This window comes from Pieris napi, chromosome 10 (assembly GCF_905475465.1).
Source record: "Pieris napi chromosome 10, ilPieNapi1.2, whole genome shotgun sequence".
Taxonomy (NCBI): Eukaryota; Metazoa; Arthropoda; class Insecta; order Lepidoptera; family Pieridae; genus Pieris; species Pieris napi.
Window position 1 is genome coordinate 11,882,761 of NC_062243.1, and position 17,726 is coordinate 11,900,486.

The 17,726-nt window shown below is 32.8% G+C and overlaps 1 protein-coding gene across 2 annotated transcripts in view; it reads right to left on the bottom strand.

Annotated features, from left to right (window-relative positions):
• The window catches only part of LOC125053181, a 59,021-nt gene extending 42,088 nt beyond the window's left edge, over positions 1–16,933 (bottom strand). Inside the window, exon 1 of one of the 2 annotated variants that reach the window (XM_047654417.1) lies at positions 16,740–16,933. In XM_047654417.1, coding sequence (XP_047510373.1) covers positions 16,740–16,796 — 57 coding nt within the window. In that variant the 5' untranslated portion in view covers positions 16,797–16,933. The remainder of the gene's footprint in view (positions 1–16,739) is intronic. The other variant, XM_047654416.1, reaches the window with a different exon arrangement.
• Positions 16,934–17,726: the final 793 nt, after the last annotated feature.

Below are 17,726 nucleotides of genomic sequence, written 5' to 3' on the forward strand. Positions count from 1 at the left end.
ATGTGTGGCAGAATATGCGAACTTTCGATTATACCACCATAACATTTTTGTACCATATTCTTGAAAATTAATTATTATTATTACGATTTACACCTAATAACCTATGGAAAAGCCCTGTAAATGTCGAAATCTGATATGGTATGCACAAATACATAGCAAAGCTTATCGTACGTGCTACGAGTGATAAAAGTTGCAACCGTTAGAAGTCAGGTTTTCTATAAACATTTAAAGCTTATTCACGCCTGTAGGTCGCGGTGCAATGGATATTTTTTGCTTCTATCCCTATAATTTCATTTCACGCCACACGCATATGTGTACGAATATATAATTAACTCGCAGTTTTCACTACACGATGACATCAACCTCTTCGAACACTACATATTATTAAATCAATTAGCATAGCGATTATGATATAATTAACAAGATTCTTGTATGTTTACGAGAGCGTAAAATATTGTCACACTCTGTCACAAATTATAGAGGTTTTACGTCAAGATTGTTTTCTTGACAACGACCAGGCATTGTTTTCTTATGAACAACTCCAACGCAATAATTGAAGAGATCGCTTGGACGCCCGTTACCTCCCTAAACATATTTTGTAATATTTATTTAGTACACCACATCACATAGAATGCATTTCTTTAGTACAAGTTATAATCATTCTATTCCAAAATCCATGACAATATATGTAACGGGTAACATATTTTATAAACAATTTATATACAATTTTATTTAAAAAATATACTTATTCGCGTAAATAAAGACTAATATTCCAGAGACACACAATAAATCTTTACACATACAAATAATGTATGTGAAAAGATTTACTCTTAAAAGTAGGTTTGCTTATTGTTGATTAGAGTGAAGTTGACCGAACATTACACAATTAACTCAATTTAATTGTACTATTAATTCAAATCAAAAAATCATGTCTTTATTGATTTCTTATTTTTTTTAAGAATTTCGTAGTAAATTGGATCGTTTAGCAATTTTCCTATACGTTTAATTAATTTGAAGATGATAGGATTTCGTTATAAGCACATTCTACCCGTGGTATGCGGAAGTCTGTGGTTACATTCTTTCATGAACAGGGAACCACAAGTGAACATTCGGAGTTGTGGTATAATTTATTACCTTTGATTTACCTTTGTTTATTACGCTTTCTAACACTGGTGATTGATTTAGTGTGAAATTTTTTCATTTCATTTTAAAAATAGCAAGTTAATTTATTGTATTACTAGCCATACTTCGCTGTTTTACTCGCGTTGATGCCGATCTCGTGGTAGTGGAAAGTCTACTAAGTCGGACTATAGAAATATTTTTGCTGTCATAAAAGTTTTATTTTACTTAGTTTTTAATAACTTACAGTTTATTAGATACACACTTGCATTCATAATCTAATCAATATATAGATTTTACTTTACAACGAATATATATCTAATATATTTTTAAATCGTCATATAATTTACATAGAATTTCCAACATTAGTAAATTTCAAAATATTCTACAGATATTGAAGAATTCTTGATTTCAAGTTGGTAATGAAAGAAATAGTTTAATCAGTCCAGGAATATTTGGCATGATCTTTATAAATTGTTAAAAACAAAAGCAAAATTTCAAAATGCAAAACTTTCTTCTAAAATATTAGAAGAGATTTATTTGTAGAACTTCAGTGTCTTAAAACTTTCCTTTACACAACTTTTGACGTAGTTTTGTTTTGGGGAGCAAAATAATGTGATGATCTAGAGTTCCGACTCTAGAGTCTAGACCTATAGACCCTAGACCCTTGGCCTACCAACATACAATTGCCCATGGGTAAAACATTCTTTTTGTAGAAATTGATACGTTCTTTAAGACTTTAAAAAATTTGTTTGTTCTATCATCAATAGTTTTCACAACGCACGCGATGACATATTTTCTACATCTTGGGTTATTTTATTGCATTTTTATTAGGATGCCTATTTTTTTTGAAAATGCAATATAGCCTATGTCAGTCAGTGAAGATGCAGTTTTCTAATGGGGAAAGAATTTTTAAAATCGGTCGGCTAGTTTTTGTGTAAAAACATTACAAACATAAACGCAAAAACACAAATGTTTCCTCTATATAATATTAGTATAGATGTACAAAATACTTGTATTTTTCTTTAGGAAATTTAATTCGTGTTTCTGCTATACTTTTTAAAAGTAACCAGAGGCTTAGAAGATTCTTGGGCACTTGCACTTCCCAGGCTGCACGCAGCGACCTCCTCACTATTAGCTATTAGTATTTAAGACCCGTTCTCAGCGAGTGTGCACGAAACTACAAATATTATGATTCAACATACAAAGACGTTTACGTAAATCAATACTGTAACACATTGTAATAGGGTTCATATTCTCATAAATGTAAAGTGCATTTAACTCACCGGAAGCTCACAAGGCGCGAATGCTGAGCTTAAAGAAACGTTTTAATTTTATTTGAGAATGTGTTCTTTACTTGAATCAATATTTATAATTTTTTGTTGTTTGTACTCATAAATAATGTGTTTAATTCAATAAACTTATAAGTTCCAAAGCAAATAAAGCAATTTTTAATAATTCCTCAGTGAGACATCATGGAACATCAACAATCTAGCATAACTAAGAACACTAATAAGTAATTTAAATCTAACCTAATTTACTTTAAAGGATATTTGACATAAGAAAGTGTCCAATCAATTTTTTTTTTATTGATAAAATCTAGCCAAAGCTCGCCACACTGATACCTTGGTAAAAGAACCACAATATACATTTTTTAATTTGACAAGCACTTATTGGCAAACATGACATACACAAAGAAATAATACAAATATTAAAGAAACAATTGAAATTACAAAAACGAAAAACGATTTTAAAGTGTAAGGGGAGCAACTATATATCCAGACCTAGCTTTTTATTAGAATGCTCAATCTGGACATCGGTGAGCTTTGACCAAAACGCGTTCTTCGGAAAGAAGGGACAAATTGAATGATGGGATGCCTGGGGTAATAAAACTACTTACAATCTCTATTAAGGGGAAAACACTCTGTTCTTGTGTTCTATTCTTAAAACATGAGGAACATGGAACATCTAGGTATGCAATCTTCGTGAATGCATAAACACAACGTGAGTCCTTAATTAACTATGTAAATAATTGCTCATAGATTTCTCAGTGACGCTTCATGAAGTTGTCTATGCGTCGGAGTGCGCTCACGACCGCATCACGGCGTGCGCGACGCAATACCTTGGTCGTTGACCGCGCACGCGCCCTATCCGATTTGAGACCTTACTATGCAGATGTAATACAATTGTTATGTTCGTATGTCGTATAGCTATATATATATATATATTATAATCGCGAATAGAGTTAGTCCATACATTTATTAGACAAGGTTCCTACTCAGATACGTCAGTAGGAACCTTGAACTCAGGAAACGTGCATTGCCTTAGACCCAAAAAGTCGACGGCATGTGACAGGCACAGGTGAACACCTACTTGCCTATTAGATTGACAAATGATCATGAAATAGATACAGAAATCTGAGGCCCAGATCTAAAGGTTGTAGCGAAACTGAAAGTTTACTTCGATTTTGTAAGAAATAAACAGCATGTCATTTTTATATATTTATGTTAACGTAAAATTGTAAACACCGTTAGATTGTAATCTAACTCGCGAGATTATAAACTGTCGAAAGATTGTGAACCTCAGCGTACTGCTTACAATTTAACGTATTATTATTCGGTAGATTGTACTACACTTAGTTATCATTCAAACTTCTTTGGTCCATTACAGATTAATTTTACTTCACAACAATTTCATATTACTACCGAATAATAATACGTTAATTTTTAAGCAGTTCGTTGAGGTTCACAATCTTTCGACAGTTTACAATCTCGCGAGATATATTACAATCTAACGGTTTTTACAATTTTACGGTGACATTTATAAGAGATACTGTCAGGCGAGACCCGCTCCCGAAATATAAAAATTTAAGTAAGTATATTAGCCGACCCTTGGTAATTTGAAGATTTCCATACAAAACTGATTGGCGTTTATCGATAACGCTTGTCGCAATTTCTTTTTGTCTAGACCTCTTTAAGGCTCAAGCTTATTGTCAAACATGGGCTGATATTTTTATAAAATGTAATAATAATTTCCAAGTAACAGTATTTGTTATGTACTTCTTGTAGTATTCGTTGTTGTGCAGGGCATTGTTAACCAATTTTTGTGAGAACCAGAGTTCAGAAACGCTTTTTTCGTGTCAAAGTTGAACCGTTAGTAGGCTGTTAATACTGGGAAAGTACAATCCATTAAATTAAACCGCACAGTGACTTGTGTTAACCCAATATTTTAACTAATCATTTATCAGTACGGTAGTTACATTTGGTTTGTCTGTAATAATGTATATATACTAAGGGATCTCTGGATTGACTAAATAAAAGTATAGTAAAATAAAAAATTCAATTGCCTTTATAAGAGTACTATAATAAGCATTACATTTAGTTTATGTTATTATATTTAATATTAGTACACGACCACCGACGGAGTGATTTTTTTAAATATTTTTTACTAATATTTACTTAAATTCAATATATTTTTTTCGACACAAATTGGAGTCCCGCTAGGCGCTTGGCTTGAAATTCCTTGCCGCGAACTGTATGTCAAAATCCAATAAATTTTAGAAGTATAGAAGTCAGACTTATGCCCTATGCCTCGTCTCTGAATGTTACCCTAAATATATTCACTGTATGTATTTAGAACTCTGGACTACCTATGAACGTATGAATCGCTGGTACGTCGCCGGTTTAATTCATAGATTCTATTTCAAAGAGCTATTATTAAAAGTAAAAGTAAGTAATCGTTTTAAAGTAACATCAAACGATCATTTAAGTTAAACGTCGACTTTGACTTTATCGGTTTTTGCCCGCTCATTCTTAACTTATTACGGTAACTCGAATTGAATTAACCGGTATTAGTTACGGTTTTACACAAATTCATTTCACTTTTAATAGACCGTAACCTTGTCTTTATAATACTTTTATCACGACCGAGCACGCGTAACTGGGGGTGAAAATGTTCGACTTTCTATGAGGCAATCAATCAGAATTTATCGAATTGGTACAAGCTATTTTTTTATATATAACGAAGCTTGTCTTGAAGCATAAGATGCTGGAGGCATTGTTCCGGTACTGATAGAAATATTGTTATCAAAAAATATTGGTTGTTTGTAAAGTAGGTTTACGATCGAGATGTTTACGTGATAACGTCTTATTGGTGATATAAGTTTTTGGGAAGTAAGGAATTTATGAAGATAACAATTTTTTCAAATTTTAAATTACATCTATCGTTTTATTCACACTTTTGATGATAAATTTCGCTTGTAATATGCCAGCCTCCGCTCGTGAGGATTCCGCGTGACAAGTTTCACGGAATGACTGGCAGCGCTCGAGATGAGACGGGAGATCGGTCCGTCTCTCTCTCGTTATACCTGCGATCGCGCTCGTGAGGTTTTGGTGTGACACAAGTTTCTGAACATGTCTCCCGACTAAAACGATTTTAAAGACGTTATCACGTCAAAACTTATTAAATTGATCATAGCTTTTTTTTAAGGGTTTATTTTTCATATTCAATTGAAATTCAAAAGTCATTTATTCATCTAGGTACAATTTGTACACTTATGCATGTCAATTTACGCCATCTCACTATCTTATAGCGGCATTAGTGCCCACACATTGTTATCATCTATGTATTCTTGAATTGTGTAATATCCTTTTTTATTAGGGTTTCTTTGATGTAAAGTTTAAACTTATGTAGCGGATGTTTGGTTACATGATCTGGAATTTTGTTATATATCTGTATACATTTCCCCATTAATGATTGAGCAGTTTTATGATATATAGAAGGCTATGAAAAATAGTAAAATAGTGCAAGTGAAATAATGAGTGAGTGCTACCTCCCGCAGCCACCTGTGTGTGTGAGATATTCAAGCGTAAAATGAAGTGTTGCGGCACTGATGTGATATTATTATCAAAAACATATTAAATTGATCATAGCTTTTCTTTATTTACTGTGTTTATTTTCATAAACTCCTAAGGCAAGTGACAGAATCGAAGTGAGTTCTCCCTACCGCAGCCGCAGCAGTGTGTGTGAGATCTTTAAGCGTAAAATGCTGTAGCCATTGTTCCGGCACTGTTTCATAATAAATTTCAAAATCAGGAAACTAGCTTAGACCCAAAGTCGACGGCGTATATCAGGCCTCCTGTGCCTGATCACCTACTTGTCTATTAGATTGACAAATGATCATGAAACAGACAGAGGCTAAAAAGGTTGTAGCGCCACTGATTTATTTTTAGTTGTTTACTTTCTAACATTAAGACTCAAACTCAAACTCACATCTTTATTGCATTCCTTATGTTCATATTTAACACGTGACACGTTATAATTTATTACAATAAGGACCTTGGTTAGGCACAGCAACGTTGTGAGAGGGCATGCTTTATTATAGTTAATTCTATTCTTATATTCTTATAAGATACATGATTTATTTGGGTATATTTGCTTTGGCTTCACGTTGCGAAAAGGTACTTAACATTATTAATAAACTTAACTTTTATAAAGACATCAAAGTCTATTAGTCAGATACTCTGTAACAGTGTATTATCATTTCTTATATAATAATTCCTTTAAAAATTTGGTAAACCTCAAGTTATTTGTTTCATCCTTCAAATTTTCTGGTAATTTGCTATATCCAAAGCAAAGCAAATAACAGCCGCTATATCGAGACGTCAAAATACAAGAAAGCTAATTTGGGTTCATGTCGATGAATATAATTTCATGTATTGAATATTATGTTAAGCCTCCCCAAGGAGTACACCCTCTGTGATCCGTCTAGACTGTTTTGGCGGCATTTTGAAGCTTTGTAAACATAAGAGCTCACTTTTTCATGTAGAAAGCTGACCCTTGCGTATTTAAATAGCTAAAAAGTAGAAATAGGCATGGGAATAAAATGCTTCGTTCCAGTTACTCATTGCTGAGCTGATGTTAAGTGATACAATGGACAATCGGTAAGAAGGCTCGCGAGTGCGTTGCCGGCCTTTAGAGTATATTGAGAAAAAATATTGCGTACGTTCAATTTTTGTTTATAAACTTTTTCTGAAAATAAAATACTAATTGTACTATTTGGCCAAATCATAAAAAAAGCATTATAATGTTATTTATTAGTGACCTAGTATTGTTAGTTTTGATTCTGTTTATTATTAGCTTTAAAAATACAAATTTAACGAATACTATGTTATTTGACTGCGCTTTGTGGCTCATAACTGACGTATAAGTTATTATTTTTAATTATGGATTTTTGATTAATTATTCTACTCTATTTCGATATTTAAAGCTATGATTTATTCTCTCAATAACACTTTATTTTTCATACTGTTTTAGACTAGTGTTTTCCAACCGTTTTTTGAGCCATGCCCCACCTTACCCATTCTAAAATTCTTATGTAACATACACAATTTTTAATATTAAAAAAATAGTTTAGAAAGTTAAATGATGGGTTTTAGAAACAAATAACTTGGAAATTGTAAACGAAACACAGTAAGTAAATTTTCAAAACAATGAAAAACTAAAATTCAAATTTCAAATAAATTAAATATATTTACGAATAGCTATTAACAATCAACCCCCCTGCCATGGACCCCACGTTGGGAAACACTGGTTGTGACTGTTATTACAAGTTAATTATTTATTTAATATATTTCTTCATGTAATATTACTACTCGCAAATGCCTTTACTAAAAATCTCCAGATAGAAAACTGATATAGCATCTTGTATAATTAATAATAATCATAAATCAAGTATGTATGAAACATAAGAAATGTATTTTCCTGGTTTGTATGTTTTATTAGTTTCATAGTCACACATGAGTGCCCATTGCATATATCAGATATCTAAAGAATAGTTTAAAACGCGAGCTTTTTATAACCGTTGCCATGGTTACACTAAGATTTATCCGTATTATAGGATTTGTAACTCATAGAATTCGTACGTAATTTTGGACAATGATTTATAGAACGGGGGTGTGCCACCCTCGTAGGGGCACCAGCCACCACAATATCACAAACAACATTGATTTCTGGAAACGAGAGACTATTGAGTCACATTTTACGTAAATCAATATTTTGTGCAGTTCAAACTATGTTTGTGATTCACCAATCTAACAAAGATTGCTGTGATAAGCAATCAGCCTATTCAGCCGTTGTTAGATATATCGTTCTTATTGGGAAAATAATAGATCTAAATTTGGAAAAACAAAAGCTTGGCTATTAAGTAAAAATAGGCCTGGTCAAATCCAGTCAATACGCGGAGTCATATTTAGCCCTAAATCTGGCCTTTTTGGACTTCAATTGTAAAGTTCAAAATGACAAAATGTATTTACAAACAAGGTTTTGTTTTAACTAATCAATCTCTTACGAACTCGTCACCTTTAAAATGTTAGGTTAATAATTACAAAATGTATTTATTAACACGGTGTTTTTTAACTAATTAACCACCTAAGACTGCATGTTAGTTTCTTAAACAACATCCCTGTCGACAAAAAAGCAAACACTTGTTTAAGTAAAATAAATATCATAACAGTCTACTATAAAAATTAGCCAACCGTTATTTACGTCGTGTTATATCAATTAATAGATAATCTTATTGGGTTATATCTGATCCTAGTTTTAGAGTTTTTGCCGCCTATTGCTGACAGCTCCTGTCATTGCTGTAATCGAATTAAGCGAGCAAAAACTTTGTACCAATTAACTCTTCAACGTTTCGCAGAGATTTTTTATTTTTGACAGGCCGTGCTTTTTGAAGATGTTAAAACGATATAGCGAAAAATTTGCATAGATAATATCAATGTTTAACTGTATTTCTGATGACCTATATCGCCGAAATGAAGTCTTTTCAAATGCTCTAAGTTTGCTAAGCTTCAAAGCGCAGAGCAGTCCCGCGTGCAGGTGTGTAATGCATAGATGAGTAATAGTTCCTTCAAACCTTTTTTTTTAAAAGAAAATATCTCTCTTTCTTTTTGTTTTATTTCCCAATCAAGGTTCAATTTATACTAATATTATGCTTCTTGTTCACGCCATCCAGATGAATACCGCAAAAGAGACAGAGAGGTGTTGTGGGAATGGATGCGGTGACCAGAGAAGACTAAGGTATCTGGATGGCGTGAACACTTCGTTTCATAAGAGTGTGGCAATCTCAAGAATCACCGGTTGCAATTTAAAATAAATGGTTACCAAGTGTATATATGAACCACGGAAGAGTATCTGGTCATCCACAACAGGGATCTCCCTGCGGGGACTAGCGTCTGTATGACTTGCTAACATATAACTGTCTAATAAATTTAAAAAAAAAAGTTGTGTAGTTATACTTCTTTGGCGTAACGAGATAAAAATCTTTTCAAAATTTTTATCTTTCGCCTTATTCTACGTTTTAAGAAAAAACGACACTAACAATAGAAAAAATTTACTCCCATCATTTTTCCCTACCGCGTCAGAAGACTATAGCCAACTTCAGGGTGTCGGTTTTTTGTGACGGTGTACACGCGAATCTTAAAAATTTACTCTCATAATTTTTCCTTCAATAACCCATAATCTTTAAGCACCACCACATTTAGACCGAACATGGAGGCTCACTGTGTCTTCCCCATCGTGGGGTTATAGACAGCTTTACATCGTGACATAAAAGAACGAAAGTAGTTGCCTAGTTGCTATACCCGTTAAAAATCCCAATAACAATCTGACCTAATTAGCTATTCGAATTAACTATTAATTACTTAAGATGTCATGTGGAACATGTTGTAATGGTTGCAGCTCCTTACAAACATTGTGTTAAACAAAAAACTTGGCAATTAAAAAGAGTGGCGGAGAGGTTATTGCCAGTTCTTCTCTTTCGTTCTACGCCCTTGATTTGAGAACGGTCAGTAAATGAAAAATAAGAAGCATTTAAAACATATTTCTTTTGACGTTCATAAGTTACTTTGATTTTACCTCAATGTAACTGGTACTGTTAATATGCAAGTAAATTGCGCGCATTTACGGATCGATAGGGCGAACAGGGTCGTAGACACAGCGACCTGACCATTGACGGAACACACACAACGGTACTATGGTCAACCCATTCAAAGCCTGTTTGATATAAACCATTAAGTCTTGGCATGCAGTTAGGCGCAATGAATACCCAGTTACCTACACGTTTAGTTGAGGAAAATGGCATAATGCATGCGTCTACCTAACAATTCAAAGGATAACTGTATGTGAACCTGGTTTATGGGTTTCTTGAAGTTTTATAAAAGGCAAAAATTTCTGTGTAAAGTTAGATTGGAAGGAACTTTAACAAATACCCTTATTTTATTTATTTATTTATTTTTATTATACAATTCACAACAATTGACCTAGTCCCATGCTAAGCTGGTGAATCTTGTGTTATGGGTACCTACTAGGCAACGGATATTAAAATTAAAATAATATATTAAAATTTTGTGTTGTTTAAATTCAAATTGAAAAACTGGGCAGATAATTTGAGTTGATATCAGTGGCGCTACAACCTCTTTAGGTCTGAGCCTCAGATTTCTGAATTTGTTTCATGATCATTATTCAATCTAATAGGCAAGTAGGTGATCAGTCTCCAGTGTTTGACACGCCGTCGACTTTTTGGGTCTAAGACATGTCGGTTTCCTCACGATGTTTTCCTTCACCGTTCGAGCGAATGTTAAATGCGCACATAGAAAATCCATTGGTGCACAGCCGGGGATCGAACCTACGACCTCAGGGATGAGAGTTGCACGCTGAAGCCACTAGGCCAACACTGCTCATTTGAGTTAACAAGGATCCCGAATTTTAATTAAACGTTCTACAGATTTTGTTTTCACACTCTAAACCCTATAATTAACAAGTATGTGTGTATTGTGTCGGAGTGTCGGATAATATATTGATCTAATGCATAATATAAAGATAAAAGTATTCCTGTATGTTTTCTTTGTTCAACACAGAAATTTATTATTCGTTAATAAACTCAAAAACTTGAAACGATTTCAATGCAATAGTATCCCTGAGATAGGCTAATTTTATTTCCTAAACATTTTATACGCCATACTTGTCTACGCAAAACAGTTAAAATAAGAGAAGATAAAATCAATCCTAACAAATCAGGTGAAATAACAGTTGTTAATTTGGATTCGTATAACAATACGTAAACACTATTGTGTTTCGATCCGATACTTTTCTAAGAAAGTCAATCTCAATTTATTGTGCTTAATAGATGAGATGAAAGATAGTGATTATCCACAATATTATTCACGCTTTTATTATTTTAAGACTTACTTTCACACCAGTTAAAATATATACGCACTACATCTATTTTATTTTTAAGATTATACGAAATTTGATTGACTATAGTGACACTTGACTCATTTCTGAATCTTATTCTAAGAAGTCGCCTCTCGACACTGCATTAATGGATTTCTCAATAAACGAAATAAATATCCAACTAACTTTGCTTGTTACAGGCCACATGTAAAGAAAATTAATAAGGAAACCAAAATCCAAGTCGAATAATAATTGTTCACATAGTATTACTTTAATATGGCCAGTTAAAAAAAACCTAAAACATTGCAATCTCTTTAGAATTTATTGATCGTACACCATATAATTTTTTTATAAAATATCAGTATAAAAACATGTAAAGTGTGATTACAGTGAAAGCTAGGTATGATAGCTGAGTTTAAAACCGTGTTATTAAGCTTTCAGAGCTTTCATATACAGGATACTCTTGTCAAAGCTAATCGCTTTGAATGTGCGATATGTTCCAAATCTGTCAGATGTTAAGTTTTTTAACACATCTTTGACCTACTCATTTTAAATGCTTTTTGTAAGAAACTGTTACAAAAAATAGTATTACTTGTGATTTTTACACTGAACTTTTTGAACTGTTTATAAATTAATAATAATAATAAATCTTTTATTTGCAAAGAAAGTTGTGTATTCGGATTAATTAATTTTATTAAAACAGCACACTCAGCCACATAAAAATACTCATGCAAATGTCAAAGTAATTATTATCATGTCATAATAATAATAGGAACAGTTACGTTTTTAGTAATTGTTGTCAAAACTTATATGGTCTAAATCAGTGATTCCAAACCTTTTAAATGCCCATACATATTAGCCTAAAATTCTAAGCTCATGTATATGTCACCGTAAAATTGTAAACACCGTTAGATTGTAATCTATCTCGCGAGATTATAAACTGTCGAAAGATTGTGAACCTCAACGAACTGCTTACAATTTAACGTATTATTATTCGGTAGTTATATGAAATTGTTGGAAAGTAAAATTAATCTGTAATTGACCAAAGAAGTTTGAATGATAACTATGTTAGTGTAGTACAATCTACCGAATAATAATACGTTAAATTGTAAGCAGTAAGCTGAGGTTCACAATCTTTCGACAGTTTATAATCTCGCGAGATAGATTACAACCTAACGGTGTTTACAATTTTACGTTAACATATACACTCATAATATTTAATAATAAAAAATGGAACTTAAATGATAGGTTTTAGGAAGAAAATTCTAGGAAATTGTTAACGACGAACGACGCAAAACTGCAATAAAAATTCCAAATAATTTTAATCAATTTTTGAACACCCCCCCTTAGCAATCAAATTGCCCCCCTGTGGGGCGTGGGCCCCACGTTGGGGAACACTGGTCTAAATACTCTCCCACACTATAGGAACCTTGCCTTTTTAATCACCTTCCCCTTGAAAGCATGAAAATAAATATCCTATATCTCCTGTCATAAAATTAATATAAGAAGCAAGAAATTCTAAATTTAACCTGCAATCAACATTTCATATGAAATTTTGCATTATAAACTAGATCTCAAAGTTAAATAACAATGCTTCCATTGTTTTTCCAGAACCAAGCTAATTGGATGAGTCAATCTGCCGACGGTAAATCACAGAAAGTAAATGAATTCTAACAAAAGGTGGAATTTCATTAGATAAGTACTTGCAATGTTACAAAATGTGTTTGTACTCGCAAAAACACGAGTATGTAGTTCCCCTATAGACTATTTGAGAGGAATCTGTAGAAAACATGGTTTTTAAAGTCATGAACACGAATTACCTGCATAATTCCCTGTTTCGGGTTTTAGCTAACTATGACACTAATTATGATATTTTCCACTTCACCAAAGAGGTCTTTTTTTTTTTTTTTGATGTTACAGGAGGCAAACGGGCAGGAAGCTAACCTGATGTTAAGTGATACCGCCTCATTGACACTCACACTACGAGTACTCGCGAGTGCGTTGTTGGCCTTTTACGAAATTCTTCTTAAAGGACTAAGTCGGATTGGTAATAGAATTTTTGTCATAAACAATATTAATAGGACATGGGAGTTATATTTTATCTGTTAATATATTTTCTTCACAATAAAACGCGTGACGGACACTTAGCGCGAAGTATGACTCCTATATGTCAAATGTGTTTTTGACATACGGGAGAGGAACTTTGCTCTACGGCATACCGGTTTCTTCACGAAGTTTTCCCGCGCTGTAAAAGCAAGTATTCGATCACACGACCTCACGGTTCATAATCGCACTACAGGCACTTCAAAATTAAAATGTATGTGTATCGAATTGTTTTCGATTCCGCGTATATAGCAAACTAGTTAAGTTTTTTACGTCAGGTTTTCTTTAGCGGAACGTTAATAACATCCGCGTGATAAACAAATTCTTATCCAAACGTAAAAAAACTGTGATCAATTTTGTATTAAAACAATGTTAATCATTGCAAACAACGCGCTTGCGAGCCCTCTAGCAATGCACCGTCTACTAAAGAATAATTTCTTGTAATGTTAAGTTTGGCCTAATAAGTGTTAGGCCCTATTCTAGCACGAATTGCTGTGTCAGTGTCTCGGGGTGGACTGCGGGAGAGCTGTAGCACTTAGGTGCGCCGCGCCGGCCCGTAATAAAAATTATTAAAATTGTATTAAAACAATGTAAATTTATTATGAAATGGGTTACTTGGCTTGCGATTAAATATATCGTGTAAATTTCAAAATCATGTTCTACGTAATATTTTCGTCATAAAATGAACTCAGTGTCAAAAATTGGCTATGATTTTTTTCTATCGAGCGAAGTTATTTAAATCGTGTATCAATCTTTCAAAATGGAGACAAATAACTCAACTCCACCATATATTTTTCCATTCGTCCTACTTCAAGAAACGATGACGAAAAATGGAAGGAAACATTGTAGTTTTTTGGAGTTTAGCGACTATATAGGTCCTTAATCTTTGGCCTGACTTCGTAATCACAGACAATGACCCATATTTAACTTTTATACTTAAAACAAATAAAGGGTGTCTCAGCGCCGATTTTAAACATGAAATATGTTTAAAAAAATTGTATTAGTAATATTATAATTGCATTAAATTATAATGTATTAGTGCGCATTTTATGTACGGTATATTACACCGTCAAGATGTCTTCCATCACGGTGATTGCACTCTTCAAAGCGGACTAGCAAATTTGCAGACACGACGCAGTACATCAACTGATATGGCTCTCACTTCTGACGTTATTTTAGTCTTCAACTGTATGGTCAAAATTCGTAACAGGGATATCATAAACTATTGCTTTGAGATAACCCCATAAAAAAGTGCGTGCGTACAAAGTACACGTCATTTCAGAAGTGAAATTCTTTGGCAAACTAATTTTTAAGTCTTGTTCATATTTATAAATTAGATTTCCGACACTTAGAGGGAGAGAAAAAGGTTATAAGGATATTTAATAAATTTTCTTTACGAAATTTATATTTTTCTCTCCTCGATATCCTCTCACCTCCTATTCTTCGTGACGCTAATATTATTATTATTGCGTTTCATCCGTAATAATTTTACCCTCATGCGATTAAAGAAGTTTCACTTCAAAAAGTCAGCTGGGGAAGTCGGGAGATCTGGGTGGCCACAATTGCAAGATCAAATGGAACATCACTTAACTTTCGTTTTATAGAATCAAAATTTGAATTGAATTGTATTTAAACACTTCAAAAAAATAATCGTGACATATTTGATTGAAAGCAAGATAATATAATAGCAATATCCATCACATAGACAGAAATGCGGTCAATGTAAGTAAAAGACATTACAATAATATATTTTCTCGTTAAAACCGTGCAATCAGACAGGCAATAAAAACTCAATCATGATAGGAGAAATGTATCGTAAAACTTAGATCCGCCTAATGCAGGTTTCATGGCAAGGAATCGCAATAAAAACAGCTCGTATGTAATTGAGCACCCTCCCTACATTCCCTGATTACGCGGCCTGAGACGATTCCCACGAACATGAGATACAGCATCTGAGAGAATTCTTTTGTCCTTTATCATAATGCCGTCTTAGGGCTTAGATATGACATCGAAGACTGACTTTTTTAATTCCCGGAATTAGTACAGCGTGTAACATATTTCTGCGTCATGTGTTACCATATAGGTAATCTTAGAGATATTTCACCGGTATAATCGGTTCTGTGTCCGTTATACCGATTGGAATATTTGACCATTTTTGATGTACCTACATTCTGGAGAAGAAATAGCTAGTTCTTGCGTTACTTTAGCGATGAACTTTTAGTGATAGTTTAGATAACTAATGTTTGAATATAATCTTTTTAAATTTATGATTGATTTTCGTTTATTTCATTTAGTATATGTGTAATAGAACTGTCAATAAATAACAACTAGAGTGATTATTTCGTAATTATTTTTTTTTAAACACAATTTATTCAATAATAAAAAAAATTGAATGTTTTTTTTAAATTACTTGCCATCTCCAGTAAATGTATTTTTCTCTACTCGAAGTTGTGTTGATATAACAATTTAAAACTATCATATTAAACTTTACCAATACTAAGTGTATCGATAAATCGTGATATATTATTGATATTATATAATAGGATTTACGAGCAAATTAGATCAGTTTTATAATTGCATGAGTTTCGATCGAGCGCAGTCAAGATTTAATTAGCGTGTGTTACAGACATGCTAATAAAATCATAAAATTTTAATTAAATTATATATAAATCATCAACATCAATTATTTCTTGTCGCAGTTATTATTGAGTAATGGTTATTAATGAGTCAATAATTTTCATTAATCTGGCAATTTTGTCCTAAGCATCGATGCGAACTAATCTTAACCATCGTAGTCTGTAATTAATAGACACATTACCACGGTGCTTCGCGTGTTTCCTGAATTTCCCCATAATCTGTGATGCTGGTAATTGGGTGCACCCGAGCGGTGCAATTGATATGAGGAGCTAGCGGTACACGCCCTTCGTATGATTGTTGTATGCAATTGAAGAAAAACAATCGCCCCAGTATCTTGTTCGATAACTGGAAGTGTTATTGTGGGGTGCTATTTGCATTCGATGTCAATTGAGCGTTGTTTGTTTTTGTGTGGTAATTTAAGATGGATTTTTGAGGAGACGATTTTTATTTAATGTTTAAGATTCATTAATTTATATTTAGAAATATAAATATTACATTATTATATACTATTTACATTTACAAATTAAAGAATTTCCTATATTTATAAGGGTTGAGAACTAAAACATATTCGCCATTAAATTTACTAATATATTTTATAATATAGATGTTTCGTTATTTTCGCTTTTAATATTCATAAAAAATCTTACCATAAATATATTTAGAACCGCCCAGCACCATATAAACTCGTACACCATAGACTTCATCGTTTACGAATGTGTCACTTAACCGCGTATTCGCAGTTCCCGCCAAATATTTAAAAGAACTGGCAACACAACTTAATAGCGACGCTTTGCCCGCCAAACTGAAGACGCGAGCGAGCTTCGCGAACAGTCTCTGTGGCACATTGCATTACGGAGGGAGGCAGCCGCGACTCGAGAGGGACAATCTTGTAGGGGACGGTTGAATCAAGAAAACTTATTTGATTCAAAGGGATTGTGTAGAAAGCGAAAACGCTTTACTTTCGTGTAAATACAAATATGTAGTGCGTTGACATACATATTACGATTAATTGGTACACTTGTAAGAGTTCGCTTTGTTATGGATTCGATTAAATTGATTAGATATGCCTTGTACAGCGAAGGTTGAAACTATTATATTATATTAACTTTAAAAAAATCTAAAAAGTACAGACTACAGTTATAATTAATGTAGAAATCATAGTGCATCAAACAATATCTAAATCCCAATAAATATAATTTCCAAGCAAATCGAAAGAAGGATATATAACTCAACAGCGTACACTAACTCGAAATAAAAAAATATATATTGAAAAATATAATAATAATATACAAAACAAAGAAAACAATCCATTTACCAATATGTAAATAATATTCTTTTGTTAATATTGTAACTTGATTCTACGTAATTGCACAGAATCGGTCACTTTGTAGGAGATCCTTAATAAATATTTATAAATTAAACAAAATTAACCTATTTTCATAACAGATATCTTCAGTAGTTTTTTTTTATTATTTTTATTATTTTCTACTTAAAATATTTTGAAGCAATTACCTTAACAGAGAATTTACTTTAAAATTATCAGGCGCTTTAAAATGTAATAATGTGTAACTACGATTTAAAAATAAGTAAAAGAAACCTCGCAACTCAGTTTTTCTAACGCAAAAAATTGTGAG